The sequence below is a fragment of the Vulpes lagopus genome, chromosome 8, assembly GCF_018345385.1.
Source record: "Vulpes lagopus strain Blue_001 chromosome 8, ASM1834538v1, whole genome shotgun sequence".
Lineage (NCBI taxonomy): Eukaryota > Metazoa > Chordata > Mammalia > Carnivora > Canidae > Vulpes > Vulpes lagopus.
The window spans coordinates 39806650-39824138 of record NC_054831.1 but is presented as its reverse complement, the minus strand read 5'-3'; the positions used below and the strand labels follow the sequence as shown (position 1 = coordinate 39824138).

At 35.0% G+C, this 17489-nt stretch overlaps 1 protein-coding gene across 5 annotated transcripts in view; it reads right to left on the bottom strand.

Moving 5' to 3' along the window:
- PAN3 (poly(A) specific ribonuclease subunit PAN3) overlaps window positions 1-17489 on the bottom strand; it is a 134646-nt gene continuing 117157 nt past the window's right edge. For 4 of the 5 annotated variants that reach the window (XM_041768301.1, XM_041768302.1, XM_041768304.1 and 1 more), the window contains 5 exons: window positions 16275-16414; window positions 13109-13238; window positions 12603-12667; window positions 5751-5889; window positions 1-2928 (listed from right to left, as the gene is read on the bottom strand). In XM_041768301.1, coding sequence (XP_041624235.1) covers window positions 2788-2928; window positions 5751-5889; window positions 12603-12667; window positions 13109-13238; window positions 16275-16414 — 615 coding nt within the window. In that variant the 3' untranslated portion in view covers window positions 1-2787. The remainder of the gene's footprint in view (window positions 2929-5750; window positions 5890-12602; window positions 12668-13108; window positions 13239-16274; window positions 16415-17489) is intronic. The other variant, XR_005989636.1, reaches the window with a different exon arrangement.

Below are 17489 nucleotides of genomic sequence, written 5' to 3'. Positions count from 1 at the left end.
TTTATTAAAAATACGGCTGTACACATAGAGTCTGAAAACAGGATTAAAGATGAATAACCCATATTGGGATCATGACATCAGAACTTAACATAATGGTGCTTTTAGGGAAGTTGTTGACATTCAAACCACAGAACCAAGGTCAAAAGCAAAATACAAAGGTACCCTCAAAAATATTTACAATGAAGTAAATACACTAACAGAATTTAAAATAGGTACAAAAATTGAAATGACCAACGTTACATGATTTCCAGGGTTGTCCTTTCTGTGCTTTGATCTGACCTAACAGGAAGGTATGGGAAGTTTATAAACTTAATTTGACTATTCTCAGATATTAAAATCTTCCTATGAATTAAAAAGACTAACTTTTAGACAACCTCTTAAATGGAATTACACTATGGAAAAGAGGGCTCCCCCAAAAACACCTAAGCAGAACTAAGAGTTCTACTGAAAACCATTCCCAATAAAAACTAAATGAAAAATAAATATAAAACAAAGCTTAAAAAAAATATGTATTACCTGACACCAACTGTTTTCTGGCCAACAATATTTACTCATGAAAACATATCAGCTGTCTACCTTTATATTTAAACCAAGTCCTGAGGTTACTAGGGGCTGAAGCAAACTAGCACTTAGGATGCAAACATTCTTGAGTTTGTGATTTGAACCTGCCTTGCAGAGGGAAGTTTGCTGGTCTATACAGGATGAGAAATTCAAGCCCTATTTTACCCCTGCCCTTCCTTAGCTTTCACAAAACATTGGTCCACAAATTAAATTTTCAAAAAGTTCCCAGACCCCAAAACTAAAATAGATGATCCCCTTTCATTTTCAAAGAAAACAATATTGGAAAAAATCTCCAGCCCGCTTATAAATTAAGCATTTCATATTTCTTCGAGAATACAAGTAGTTCTTTTTTGTACAAAAGAATTACAATATGATTTGTCAAAAAACATATAAAAAGACAGCTGCTCTTCCTCAAATACATGAGCTAATGATAAAAGACTTTTGCATGTTAATGTCTCCAAGTTCTTGTTCCTTTTACATAAAAAAGAACATTATGGTGGCAAATATTAATTATCCTTTGAATATTGAACATTATGTTCTTTTTAAAATCCATCCAGATCAAATGCAATAATTGATTTCCTTTATAACTCAACAACTGATGCTACCAAACGTGGACTCAAACACACCTGTTAAAATGTGTAAAGCGTGTCTTTTGTCTTCAAAGCTTTCAGGTGAAGAGAGGTGTTTTTTTTTTCTTGATGCAAATCTCAAGGCAGAGAAAATCATTTTAAAGCTTATAAAAAAGTGGACAGAGAAATATTAAAAACTTCTCTGAAAACTACAAATATGTATAATTATTAAAATTGAAGACTGTAACATCAGTTGCAAGTGCTTGGAAGTCTTTCCTGACCTTTTGAGTTTCCACATTTTCTTCATAGTTGCATGGTGAGCACCCAGTGCTAGTAAAACATTCAGTGCTGGGAAAGGAGATAGAGTCTTCATTACTGTTCTTTTGTGAAAGAAAATTCCTATGTATTTGGCAGTCTTCAGTATCAAAGTATAGGTATTTCATTAACTAGAAATTCCATGAATACCCAAGTTTGGCGACAACTGCACGTCCAAATATTAAGAAAGGTAAGAGAGGAAAATTCCAAACTTTTGAGATTGACTTATTCAGGAATATCCCACATAATGAAGTTATTATCAAAAGTACTATTACTTTGGGCTAAGCAGTGACTGCAAAGGCACAGCAGATTGTTATCCCTCCAGATTCAGACTGTAAAACTTCAGAAAGCTCTTGATGCCAGACCACTGCTGTGTTTAGTTCATCCTCTGAACAGTGTCTCTGTGTCTGTATCCAGTGTAAAGTACCATAATAAAGCTGTGGTTCAAAGAACAGAACTTTATACAAAAAAGTGAACTGGAAATCATCTAAAGCAATATACTCCCGAACTTCAGGCCTTTGTAAGAATTTAATTTTCTTTTTCTTTAAAAAACTGCATAAATGTAAATATATCTGAAAAGCAGGGAAACACCTTTTTTAAAAAAAAGACTGGAGTAATTTGGAGCAAAGAGCTCTATGTGCTGCTCCTTAAGTTCCTGTTTATTCAATCCTCATTCAGATAGGATTTAAATCTACTGGTGGGGGAATTCGTATCCAATAATTCACTGATCTCTGTGTGTTCTTAAAAACAAAACAAAAAAACCCCAAAAATCTCCATTTGAACTAACAGTGGGTGGCATACAGAGCTTGCATACAATACTCTTAACAAGAACTATACACTATACTGTACTTCTGTGAAATTATTTACCTGGTCCATTATGCTATTCAGGGCAACCCATCCCCAAAAGAGCAAATTCTGCTACCCTCAGAGACAAAAATGCTGCCCAGCATTGTTTCCCAAAAATGTCCTTGCGAATAGTTTCCCTTAATAAGTATACAATGTGGCAAAAGTTCAAAGATCAGAAAAAAGTCTTTAAAAAATTAAAATTAGTGCATATACAATTGGAAAAAAAACAAAAGCGGGAACACCATTCACCTAATGGTGCTCCTTAATCTAAAATAAATTCTTCACAGATATGGCCCCGATGGCAGCCACAGCTCTAGGATAAGTGAAACATTCTTCCTTTCAAGTAACAGTGTACCTGACTGAAGTGCAAGCAGCTTTGCTCATCTCGTGTTTGTTTCCCAAATGTGAAATGAGAGGATGAGAACAGTTCAGCTGTAGTGCAATTTGCTATTGGGTAAGGTCCTCAGCCATGTCCTGCGTGCTTTTTCAGCAAATACTACAACTGACCATTTGCAGCTGCAATCAGTTCTTGAAAAGTGTTTTCGAAGCAGCGCTTTAAGTCACTGTAAGTAACCACAAGTACACTCTTCTCATCTCTGGAAATGAGGCTTATTTTTTCTGGCACACCAGCATCTAACTGAAACAGATACAAAATAGGAAGTTCATACCTGGCAGAGGATAATCCACTTTATTTTAGCACAACTTCTGCAACAATGGTGAATGTTTTAAAATTTTCTGTCATATTCCCTTCTAGATATACATAAGCATTTTACATCACTAATAGTTTGCACACTTTTTGACTTGGATATTTTTTAAATACTGTTCAATGTTTTCACCTATCTTGCATGCATAATACTTGTTTGCATTATATTCCATCATTTACTTATTCCAATAGCTTCCATTTCTGTTTTTAAGGTAAGCTCTACACCCGATGTGGGGCTTGAACTCATGACCCTGAGATCAAGAGTCCCATACTCTACCAACTAAGCCAGCCTGGCACCCCAATATCTTCCAGCATTTTTGTCACAAATTATAGAGCAATGAACATATTCGTCTACTTAATTTTTTTTTCTTCTGTAGAATTACTTCCTTAGGAGAAATACCTAAAAATATAAATAAGGAAGCAAAAAGCACAAATAGTTTTTATAGCTTAATACATAGAGGTATCAGAAACCACTGATTTATGAGTTATACCAATTTATTTTTTTTTATTTTTTAGATTTTATTTATTTATTCATGAGAGACACACAGAGAGAGAGAGAGAGAGAGAGAGAGAGAGAGAGAGGCAGAGACACAGGCAGAGGGAGAAGCAGGCTCCATGCAGGGAGCCTGACGTAGGACTCGATCTCGGGACTCCAGGATCACGCCCTGGGCCGAAGGCAGGAGCTTAAACTGCTAGCCACCCAGGCTGCCCAGTTATACCAATTTACAAGCAACTCTGTATCAAGTGCAGACCTTGCTATTTTTCACATTTTTTGATGAATGTTACCAAATATTTTCCTACATTTACTTGTGTTATTTACTTGTGTTTACTTGTGTTATTTCCACTGTATGAATGCCAGTTTATGATCTCTACCTATTTATCAGTCAAGATTTGGTAGTAATAACTTAATCAGGTCCTTATGAAACATATATTAATCCTTAGTCCATCAAATAATTTATCTTGCTATGGTTTTCACTTTTTTGGTTATTTTTCAACGTATATTTTTCCTTCCTTTTTCATTAATTCATTCATAAAAATGTCTAAAATTTACTAATTCTGAAGGCTCAAACTTTCAAATCATTTTACCAGGTATTTTGTCATAATTTCCACCAAAAAGTGCTATGTAAAACTTTAAGTTTTATTTTATTTATTTATTTTTAAAGATTTATTTATTTATTCATTCAGAGAGAGTGAAGAGAGAGGCAGAGACACAGGCAGAGGGAGAAGCAGGCTCCATGCAGGAAGCCCGATGCGGGACTCGATCCTGGGTCTCCAGGATCACACCCCGGGCTGCAGGCGGCACTAAACCGCTGCGCCACCAGGGCTGCCCAACTTTAAGTTTTATATCATAAATATGGTCAATCCATCCCTTTTCAATTATACTCTTTCCAAACTTAGAAAATTATCATACTTTCAGATTTGGGATAAATTTTATTTACTACTAGTTATTTTATGAAATGAAACAGAATTTTCTTCAAGTTTTCAATTACATCCTAACATTCATTAAAAAATCTTCACTTAATATATCTGCTCATGGCTTAAGTTGACAGTGTAAATACTTTCCAGTGTTACACTAGTGCTACATATTTTTAATTACTGGTGCTTTGATACCATGGATACTATTTTCTAAAATCCAGAAAACTTGTTCTCCACTCATTTCTTTCAAGAAAAATACTTCCCCTTAAGGAAAAGGACAAAGAAATATAGAAGTCATACTGGATTAGCTCAATGGTACATACAGTTTGTTCTGTCTTAATGTAGATCATTGACAATACTCTTTTTAAAAGGAAGTTCAAGCAAGGCAAAGTAGTGCCTAAAAAGAAAAACCACATTTTCCCTGAAGAGTTAGCATACTGTATGTTCCCAGTTCTACATCCTGTGCCATGGTAGGTATTTCTTCTAGCACCTGTAATTTAGGGACAGTTTGGACCAGGGGTCAGCAAATGGTTTCCATAAAGATTGCTAGATACCAAATGCCTTAAATTTCAGAGCCACACAGCCTCTGTCACATACTCTTCTTCATTTTGCTTTTGCTTTTAAAAATGTAAATACTGTTCTCAGGTTGTGGGCTCTACAGAAGTAGACTGTTAGGCCACATATGTCGACCCCTTAGATTTAGATATAAACCTATACAAAGACTAAGATTTACTTCTGGAAACCCATTCTACACTAATTCCAAGTAATTCTTAAGGAAAATGCATTCCTTCCCTCCTTGGTAAACTGTCTCTCTCCTAGCTCTTTCAAAAACACAAAGCTCACCTCTCAAATGAATCGATGATATATCTACATCTCCCTAATAAGTTCATCTAATCATCTAATTCTCCATGTAGAATGCTAGGCCTACTGTCCTTTTACTATTATAACACTGGATTATTATGCCCACAGTTAACAGTAAATGAATAGTTAACATGAAGGGCATTCAACAAGACTCACGATGACTTAGAAGAAAGGAATTCCACTTCTAAAAAACGTTTAAATATAAAATTATTTTTGTTTTTCCCACCCACTGCTTTATTAGCATTTCATTATAATAAAAAATTCTACAATGAAAAATTCTGTATTTACTCATACAGATGTTGAAAAACCTGCCTGGTCTAGAAATTGTTACTAAGTAAACATACCCAATAATTATTAATAAAATATCTTCTAGGCTGTAGCATAATACATCTACACTTAGGTCTCTTAGTATTTATAGAAGATGTAACTCTGCAAACTGTAGATGGCATTGTGATCTTAAAAATCCAGATACAAATTACCTTGTTAAGACAAGAAATGATATGACTGAGATCAATCCAAGGAGCACCCGCTTCTGTCACCTGATGGAAAAGATGATCCCTAAAGAGTTTCAAAAGATAACGGTCTCCAGTCTCCGACCAGGTAGGATCCTTCTGAAACCTGGGGAAAGGTAATATTTTACCTCAATAACTCATGCTGTATGTCACATGGCCATCCTGATTCTTCAGACTCAACACCAGCTTAATTTCATTGTTTTCTCTGGTAAGTAGGGTGTGTGTGTGTGTGTGTGTGTGTGTGTGTGTGTGTGTGTGAGAGAGAGAGAGAGAGAGAGAGAGAGAGCAAGAGCGAGAGAGCAAGAGCGAGAGAGAGAGATAGGTTTTATTTTTTTTAATCCTAAAGTTATAGAGGCTTAAAAAAATGCTTTCAAATTTCATGTGCAGATTGCTAAATTTTTAAGAAATAATTTCACACATGAAAGTATATGAATACCAGTTTCTAATCCTCAAAGGCAATCATCCCTTATGCACTCCTATTTTATAATCACTTTCATATTTAAACTCCTACCATTAGATAAAATGAAGGAAAAAGAAAAGGTCTTTAAAAATCTTTAGAAATAGGTTGAAAGAGGTCCTTTTCCTCTTCTCACCTTTAGGATAGAGTAGGGTGATATGATTAGATATGTCTTCAGCTTTTTACTGGTAAGCATAAAATAAAAACATTTATGGAAACAAACAGGCATATTTTGATTTCCGACCATCATGAACTAATGTGAGAGTGTGCTATGAAGAACTAGAGAACTGACCAGATGACCACTGTTGCTTTCTAGTAACTTCTGGAACTTACGGTCTAGTGAGGAAAACATGTTCAAAGAAAGTTGCACATTCAGATAATGTGATTAAGAAAAAGGGAAATGGTACACAACAGAAACATGAATTCATCTGGGAAGGCAAGGAAAGCTTTCTAGAAGAAGTAGTGGATGCTCTTCCCAGAGAAATATACCCTAGTCAGACACATCCAGTATTTGCAAGAAACAGACCATATAGCACTCCAGAAATCTAGCAAAGGTCAGTGGCTGGATGGGGTTAGGGGTTGGAAAAAAAAGAGACCAAGAGAGGGATCGAGAGTAAAAGACAAGGACAAAGAAGGAGAGAAGGCAAAAGAGGGAGGAGAAAATTAAAAGAAAAAAAAAAAAACACAAGGTAGATCTGACGCAAAGATAAGGGAGAGATCACATTATGCAGTCTTGGTTAAAAACTAGTTCTGGGTGAAAAAACAAACAGGTCTTTTTTTTTTTTTTAAGGGATTTTATTTATTAATGAGGGACACACACACACACACACACACACAGAGGCAGAGACATAGGCAGAAGGAGAAGCAGGCTTCTCGCAGGGAGCCCAATGTGGGACTCCATCCCGGGACCCTGGGATCATGACCTGAGCGGAAGGCAGACGCTCTACCACTGAGCCACCCAGACATCCCAACAGGTATGTCTTCTAAAACACGATGGAAAGCCTATCACATGGTTTAAACACAATCATATATGAGTTTTGCAAAGATCACTCCAGGGACTTTATTAAAATGCCAATTAAACACATCCATTTATCTGTTTCATTTCAAAACCCCACCAAACTGACAATGAATGTCTAAGAAGGGGTATAATAATAAACACTCAAGGACAAAGTAATCAGAAGCAACAACAGAAGAAAAGCTTGGAAGGTGAAAAACAGGTCAGTGATATGATTAACTGACTTGAAAAAACTGAACTTTAATGCTACAGAAGGTACAGAAAAACATGGATGCCATAAAAGCAAGACCTACCAGTTGAGGCCCAGGAAAGGAGATCGCTGGTACTACTGAAAGTACAGGTATGCACTAAAGCTGGAGGAGCAGAATGGATGAAAAAGTTCTATAAATAACAAACAGATAACCTCTTTTTCATCCCTGCCTCCATTTCTGCTTTGCAGAAATTTGCCAAAAAAGGTCCCAGCAATCTTTCTAGACAGGGTGAACAAAGAAGCTGCAGCCTCCAGGGCGCCAGGAAGAGCAAGGGATGGTAGAGAAGACTAGTTAACTGACACTTTCCTGCTACTTTGGCTACTCAAAGCTAGGCTGTGGGTTTAAACTACAGACAAAAGGTTGAAATTTTTCTGGATATAGACTTGCGCAAGAGAAATTCTGACATTGAAGAGTCTACTAAAAACAAACAAAAATTATAATTAACAATGTCACACTAGTTTACCACACATACTATAATCCTTGACCCAGCAAGGACCTTCCAATTAGCTTTTTAGGTGAAAAAGGTCATTTTTAAAAAAGTTTATTCATTTATTTTTTTTAGTGATCTCCATACCCAATGCAGGGTTCAAACTTACAACCCCAAGATCAGTAGTCACATGCTCTTCCAATCGAGCCATCCAGGTACCCTGAAAAAGGTCATTTTTATTATGAACGCACAGCCAAGGATCAGAAATCCTTTGGAGAATGAAACAACACTAAACACAACAAACTCTTGTTTCCTATGAGATATTCCTATGCAGGGAAGAGAACAAAACAAAACCTAACCAAAAACCTATAATTGAGAGTCTAAGAGAAATAAGAATTAGATGCTGTAAGACAAACATTTAGAGAACAGAATGTTCTTGAAAATTAACAATATGATGGCAAAAACTAAAAATTCAAAAATGGATTGGAAAAAAACCTTTATTTTTAGACAAAATAAGTTGAAATGATTACCTAGAAAGTAAAACCAAAAGATAACAAGACAGAAGCAGAACAGAATATTAGAAAATCTATTGCAATGCTCTAACAGCTGAGCAATAGAACTCCAAAGGGAGAAGTTATCAAAGAAACAACGAAGACAACTTCTCAAAACTGAAAGGACATCAGTTTCCAAGATTAAAAGGGTTTGCCCACCTACTGATTCATCAGAATGAATCAAAAAACCCCACACCAAGGCATACACTGTGAATTTCTGATCACTGATAAAGATGCTGAAAGCAAAGGGGAAAGGGTTTGAAAAGAAAATTGCTTTGAATCTAGAAGTCAAAATGGAGCAATGCTTCAAATTTTGACAGAAATTATCACTACTATTACTTTACTATGTATTAGAGATACCTGCTAACACAATCATTCCAGAGAAATTAAAAGTATAGAAATTAGGAAGGAAGAAATTATAATTACAGTTGTTTGGAGATAAGACTATGTATCTGGCAAACTCAAGAAAATCTAGGGAAAAACAAACCAAACACTAAGATATCAGGGTACAAAATTTACAGAAACCAGTAATTTTCATGTGCACTGATAAGAAGCAATCTATGAAGAAAGTATAGGGGATAGGATTCACATTTATAATAGCAACAAGACAAAATACCTAGTAAACTCAGTGAATTACAACAACCTAAGAATGACTTAAGACCAGTAAAGTCAGTATCTACAAGTATGATGACAGGGCATTATCTTAAGAATCTCAACATCTATAAATACAAATACTCCTTAAGTTTTATTAATAAAACATGTTTGCCTTCTCAATAAAAATACTATCAGATTTACTGATTTTTTTAAAATTAAAAAACCTGGTTCTAGAATTTCTACAGAAAATTAAGCAGTTTTAGGAAAACAACAAAAAACAGACAACGAAATGAAGATGAGAAAGAACGAGCACCTACCAGAGTCTAAAATGTTAGTCGTTAAAATACTAATGTGAAAGAAGTGCTGCCTTAAACCAGTGCAGAAAAGCTAGACTATTCAATAAATAGCTTTTGAGCCATGGTAGCCTTCTGAGGGGAAGGGTGGAGGAGCTGAATACATACCTTACATCCTATATAAATTCCATATGTATAAAAATTTAATATGGGAAAAAAATAAAACCATAAATAAGTACTCTAGAAGAAACCATGAGATAATCCCTTTAAAATCGTGGGAACAGAAAAGGCCTTTCTAACTTTCTATAACTATGATTCAAAATCCAAAAGCATAAAAGAAGTTTGACAAATTAGACTACATATATAAATGTCTGCATGGAAAAAATTTAAGCAGAGTTAAAAGAAAAATGACAAACTAAAAAGATTATGATCACAAAGGGGACACCTGGGTGGCTTAGCAATTGGGCCTCTGCCTTCAGCTTGGGACATGATCCTGGGATCCAGGATGGAGCCCCACATTGGCTCCTTGCAGGGAGCCTGCTTCTCCCTCTGCCTGTGTCTCTGCCTCTCTCTCTGTGTGTTTCTCATGAATAAATAAATAAAATCTTAAAAAAAAAATGACCACAAAGGATAAATCTCTCTAGCTCCTATACACCAAAAAGACAGACAAATTGACTGAAAATAAAAATGATCGAAGGATATGGATAGATAAGGGAACAGAAACAAACCAAAAACATAAAAATGATAGGCAACATGCTCATTAAGAGTTAACACAAAATAAAACTGCACTGTGACTCAATTTCTCATCTATTGGGTTGACAAAAATCCACAAGTACGAAACAGTACTGTTGGTGAAAAGCTCTTATGCATCATATATTGGAATACCCTTCAGTAAGGGTTTATAGTCACACATCCACAGATCCAACAATCATGACTGGGCCTATATTAATGCACACATAAAGTTCAGTATGCTTAAATCTGTCCCTTCAGCACTGCTTATACTAGCAAAACACTGAAAACAACTCAAATGCCTATTGATAAGGAATTGGAAAAATAAATTATAGTGTATCCACAGAATAGACTATTATATAGCTATAAATTACAGAACTAGAGCATTAAGGTTAAGATCATGGACTCTGGAACCATACTGTCTGGATTCAAATTCTGGCTCATATACTCACTAATGATGTGACCCAGAAATGGTATTTAACGTCTTTATGCTCAAATATCTCTGTAAAGTGGAAATACTAATGGTAGCTGCAACACAGTGTTGTTATGAAGATTAAGGCTAGGTCATATTTGTAAACTATTGAGAATAGTGTTTAGTATATGCCAACATACCTAAACAAAAAGATTTCTAAAATATAGTTATGAGAAAAAGCCAACATACAAAACACTGCGTGGTTTACAATTTATATATATTAAAAAGGGGAAGGAAGGAGATAATAATGTATATATCATTTTAACTGGGAAAGAATATGAAATAAAGATTAGTGGGAGAAAGTGGAGAGACTGGGGATGCTACAAGTATGAGAATTTTTTTTCACTGCACACCCTTTTCTACTTTTTAAAAAAACTGGTTCACATTAATCTATTCAAAAGATTCAATCAATAAAGAGAATTTCCTGAGGACTATCTAGAATTTTATACCCAATCATACTATCAATAAGGTGTAAAAATAAAGATATTTTCAGACTTACAAAGACTCAAAAAACTCACCTTTCTCAGGAAGCTATAGGAGGATGTGTTCCAATAAATCAAAAGAATAAACCAAGGAAAAAAGCAAGAAACGGGGTATCCAACACAAAGGGAGAGACAATGAGAATTCCCAGGATAATAGTGAAGGGAAGCTCCAGTTCTAAAGTGTAAGTGTGAGCAGGCTTAAAGCGCAACCAGCCCAGATAGGAAGAGAAGGACAGAGGCTCCAGGGGCAATTTCTCTAAGGGGGAAAAAAAAAAAAGGAACTGATAGGTTACCTATTTTTGACCATATAGAAAGGTGTTTCATAACTCTGGCGGCGAGTATGGAATAAACTGGTGGTCAATATTTTTTCATTCACTTAGTTCTCTATTTAAGACAATTATTAACCCCAGGAAAACAAAAATCAAAAAACAAAATACAGAAGAAAGAAAATATAATCATGGTTTAGTATGTGGTGCAGCTATGAACAATATTTACCTGGTTATATACTAATGTCAACACTAAGTAAAGATTTAACTCAAAATTATGGACTAAGTGGTAGAATGTGGATACATGTGTATTTATGTTTGTGGTTGGTTAAGGGAAGGGAATGTGAAAGACAAAGTCTCATCTTCCACAGGACAAAGTCATTAGCTGAGTTAAATACTGTGGAAAAAAAATTAAGGAATAGTACTATATTATTTTTAAATAAAGAGATAAATGCCAGAAGAAACAGCTGAAAGTTTTTGTTTTAATGTCATCTTCTCTTCATTTAGAAAAATTATCAGAGAAACTATTGAGGTTTTTTTTTTTTTTAAACTTTGAAGAAAGGTGAGTAAACATAAATTATGTGGTCAAAAAAAACTCCCTCAAGTAATATTTATGTATCATCAATCTCTATTAACAGAGGTAACATTCCTGAAACCTAACTACAATGATAATAGCCATCATACTATTCCACCTGTCTTTGGCAGTTATTACTTAGTACAGACATCAATTCTACTTCTCTCTGGAACATGTGGTCATAACTTTTAACTTGCAAATGAGGCAGAACTAAATGACAAATAATGTAAGGTGGTGATGTTACTGATATGACTGCTATAAATAATGTCCTTTAATAGAAGATAAGGAGTACACAACAGTAAGATCTGTATGAAGTCTCTGACTATGGTAAACTGAACTGACCAAGTTTCAAAAAGGAGACAGGGTAGTACTGACAGTCATAAAATGTTCCCTCATATACAAACCACTTCTTTTTTTTTTTTTTTTTTTTTTTTTTTACAAACCACTTCTAACAGTATCTTTCTGTACATATATGTGGATCTGTGGAATCCCTAAGAACATTCATTATATACCTATAGCCTACATCTAGCCTTTACCTATACCTAGGCTATAAGTAAAAAACAGCATCCTAATAGCTAACAACAGGCATTAAGGTCACTTGACATGAGAATTTTTCTTTTTCCAGGTAAAGCCAGTAAGAATAAGGAATACTCATTCTTGTTAATGCCCTTGATTGAAAACATATTGTAAAATACTGTAAATCCTTACTCCGGCCTCTCATTGATTGTTCCCAATTTTGCTAGAAGCCTAAACAGTCTTCCATTTTGAACCTCCTATAAAACATTTTAAAAAGAGAGAGAATATTAATATCCAGCTAACTGAATATAAAAGCAAAATTTTACAAAACTGGTATCCTACACCAATATTATCTTTAAACAATCCTAATATCCCCACCTTTTGGTTATAGTTTTGAATGTAACATGTTCATTTCATTCACTAGTAATACTCAAGAAGATCATGCAGCTGGCCATTTTTAAGAATGGTTAAAATAACTTACATGAAAAAAAAAAAAGATTGCTTTAATTGACTATAGCAAAATCATGAACAAAAAGAAGAAATAAGAAATTAAAATACTGAACATTAAATTTGGACAATATCTGCAAACAGCCTTAGCCAATTACGTACTATATTTAGCACAAAAATTATTATTATTTTTATATCGCTCTACACATACAGATGCTAAGTGTGTATATCTCTTTTTAACTAGACTCTACCTTTGCAAGGTCTTCCTCTATGACATCATTTCTCATTTGAGCAGCATCCAATTGAGTATAAAATCGAGCACCAATCATGGGCATGATGTCATTTACACTTCTCATTCTGTTTTGGTCAGTCAACAAATACCTAGTGAAATAAAGAATCACTTGAACATCAAACATAAAATTTTAAAAAACAACATAACCCACAAGCACATAGCTATCACTGCTGCTATCATATTAGTGTACATATATTTGAAAGCATTTTTTCATGTAAGTCAAGTTCACTTTTAAGGCTTAATGATTTCTCTGGAAAATTTTAAGAGCCAATAGAAGAAACTTGTCTCTTTCTCCACATTTTTGCTATTATGAAAATGAGAAAGGAAAGTGGAACAGGGTTACACTTAATCATTTCCATTCTCAAACCCTTCCTTACAATAGTGGGGCATGAAAAGACTTACAAAATTTTTGGAGGGGTGAAATAGAGGGTAGTTGTAGGTGAAGAGATTTTTCCATTGCTCTTCAAAATAATTTTTGAAACCAAAACTGGGTCTTCAATTTTGATGAATCAAACAAGGCTCAACTCTTTGGGAAGCTGCCCTCTGCTCTGCAACTTCATTTACAAGTTGTCATGGTATATTTATTTCTGAGAAATCTTCAGAAATTAACATATGTCACAAGAGGCCAATTCAGTTTCTTCTACCATTGTATCCGAGGCAGAAAAATACTAAATTTCAAAAAGCTGCCTGCTAGAATACAAAGATGACCAAAGGTGAGCCATTTTCTAACCATTCTCATTAAAATAGCTCCTGTTCTTACACTCTCTGCTTAGAATTCTATCTTATTTTCTTTATAGGACTTAGCACTACCTGCAAACATCTTATCTGTTTATGTTTGTTACCTCCTCCCCATTAGGGTGGAAGCTCCAGAAGGTAGGAATTTTGTTCATCTTGTTCAAAGTATCTTCAGCATCTGGCACAGAATAAGCATTCTTCTGTTGAATAAAATACTCCTGTAGATAATCTATGTCTTAGCTATTTACCTATTATTACTGACATATTTATATCTAACTACTTAAAGTTATTATAAGCTTTGTAACTTTGGTAAGTTACTGTACTTCTCCATGCCTCAGCTTTGGCATCTCTAAAATGGAGCAAATTTATAGGGTTATTGGGAAAATTCATTCATTCGCATCAATTCGGAAGTGCCTGATACATGATTTACTGCTCTACAAAGCTATTAGTTAATATGAAAGCATGGCTTTTTTATTTACTCTTTATTAAGAAAAGCTTCAAATATTTATAAAAGTATAATGAATGTCCATGTACTCATCACCCAGTTTTGACAATTATTAACATAGTCTAGTTCATTACATTTATATCCTTTACTCTCAGTTGGTTTTTTTTAAATTTTATTTATTTATTCATGAGAGACACAGAGAGAGAGAGAGAGAAAGAGAGAGAGAGGGGGGCACAGACACAGGCAGAGGGAGAAGCAGGCTCCATTCCATGCAGGGAGCCTGACGTGGGACTCTATCCCGGGTCTCCAGGACCACACCCGGGACTGAAGGTGGCGCTAAGCCACTGAGCCACCCAGGCTGCCCCTACTCTCAATTTTTTATTTTTTTATTTTTATTTTTTCTCTTTTTTTCCCCTCAGTTTTTTAAAAAGAAAATTTGGAGGGACGCCTGGCTCAGCAGTTGAACGTCTGTCTTCAGCTCAGGGCGTGATGTCACGGTCTAGGGATCAAGTCCCACATCGGGCTTCCTGTGAGGAGCCTGCTTCTCCCTCTGCCTATGTCTCTGCCTCTCTCTCTGTGTCTCTCATGAGTAAATAAATAAAATCTTCACAAAATAAATAAATAATAAAGTAAAAAGAAAATTTGGAGATTATTACTTGAGATTTGAAATATCTTAGATGTTGCAGATTAAGGCTAGGAATCACTGCTGTGAAAATATATGAAACAGATATTAAAAAGAGAAACCATCCGATTATTAATAGGAACTGGGCAACCACTGGCTTCCAGTCCTCTGTCACGAGTGGAAAAGTTATGCCAGTGTTAACAAAGCACAGGTGGGCAGCTCCATCCTCTATCTCTCAATTCCATATCCAGGGCTAGCCCAAAAAGAAAATGAATCATCCAAGACTACACAGGAATAGCTGAAAACTAAGACACTGATAAGGATCAATATGCTCCAACTGCTTCTAGAACAGAATAGGAAAAATGGCAAGAGATATCCTAGCATCTGTTCTCTAGAATAACTTAGAATAAGAATTATGGTTGTCCACTATCTGGAATTCTCCAATGTTAGATGTATCTTAGTCAGGAAAGGTCCTATCTAGACTACTGCTGACAGTACTCCAGAGTGGGGTTCTCCTAAGTCAAATTAATTTCAAGCCTATACTTGAGGACTTCTTGGGAGTCTGAAGATACTGGGAGTAGAAGCAAAGGGACCTGTACAAACATGCTTTCTGGACTGGATGTTTTGGCCATAGAATCTATAACTAGATTGCATCTGTTTATTTATGACAGCTTTCACAGATATACTGATTACTCTCTAAGGCAGCACTAACAGCACTTTCTGAGATGATGCAGGATATATTAGCCAGAAACCACATGTAGCTTTTGAGCTCTTGAAATGCAGCTAGTACAGGTGAAGAATTGATTTGTTTTATTTTATTTTAATTAATTTAAACTTAAAAGCTTGTATGTAACTAGTGGATACCAATGCAGCTTTTTTTAAAATTTATTTTTATTTATTTTTATTTTTTTATTTTTATTTATTTATGATAGTCAGAGAGAGAGAGAGAGAGGCAGAGACACAGGCAGAAGGAGAAGCAGGATCCATGCACCGGGAGCCTGACGTGGGATTCGATCCCGGGTTTCCAGGATCACGCCCTGGGCCAAAGGCAGGCGCTAAACCGCTGTGCCACCCAGGGATCCCCCAATGCAGCTTTTGAAGTACCCTTTGGCCAAATGTTTAAAACACTGGTAACTAAACTCATTTATATGAATTTATTCAAAGAAATATATACCTAACAATAAAGAAATTAAAAGTGGTTTAACTGTTCTGCCTGATTTTGAATAGTAAGAACTAAAATAGAAACACTATTAAAAGGCCTTTAAGAAAAAGCTATCTTTTTATATGATCATTATATACACTTAATTGCATAATAAAACTTACAAAATCAGATTCTTCAGGTCAGAAGAGTAGTTGATTGTCACCAGTTCCATGGCTTTCTGTAAATTCTCTCGCTGAATTCCTGCCAAAGAGTTGCAAGCCAAAGCCAACACAACTTTTCCTAATGATATCAGATCTGCTTGCTGACATGAAAGAATAAATATAACTTTTAATTTTTATTTTATAGGTACAAATGTAATCCACTGCCACTACTGCCAGCACCTTTACAAAAAAGCTGCAGAATTCCCAGCACAGAGTTCTCAAATACTGGTGCTCAGAGTCACCTGGGAACTTTAAGATGATTTCTGAGCCTCTCCACCACAGATTCTCATTCAGTGGGTCTGGGTGAGCAGGCCCAACATTTTTAAAGCACCCAAATAATTCTGATGAATGTACTTCCAAGAAATATTACTCTAAGCAATTCATATGCCAATTACAGGATTGCTACTTTAAAATTTAATTTAAAAAACTTTTTTTTTTATTTAGACAGACCTGACATTATTATAAGAAATTTAAGGCCGGTTACTAAATACTCTTTACAATGATCATTACAATTTATAATATGCCCCCTTTTCACTTTCCATTATACCCAAAATACAGTGGGAGTCTGAAGAATTATTTGAAGAAAAGTTGTTCCATTATTCCAAACACACCATAACCATTACCTGATTTCAGAGTATGGTTTTTAGAACATCAAAAATGCTGCAAAACCTAATGATATCCTGCCTGCCTGGTTTCCAAATAGACAATTTTTCCTCATATTATAACAGATCTTTGAGAGCTCTGTAACCACCTGGTATGTATGTATGTATGTATGTATGTATGTATCTATCTATCTATCTATCTATCTATCTATCTATCTATCTATCTGTTTTTTAAGATTTACCATTCTGAGGCTTTCCTTCTAAAAGGATTTTCAAAAGACAGCTAGCTGAGTTGGGATAAGCTCTCTATTACCTATTTTAACTACAGAAAACAGAATGGTTATTCCAAGTGGCCCTTTTCTGGCAGGTAACTATTAATAATTATATGCCTAGGAGAATGGAATAGCTCAGAGTTAAATATAATCAATCTGAAGTAATTTTGACAGAAAACTTCTATAAATCTCCAATATCTGAGACCTGATCTGAATTACTGAATATATTTACTGAATAATGGTTTAGTATAAAGAGTTTTCAAATCTAGCTATACATTAAAATTACCTGTGGAGCTTAAACA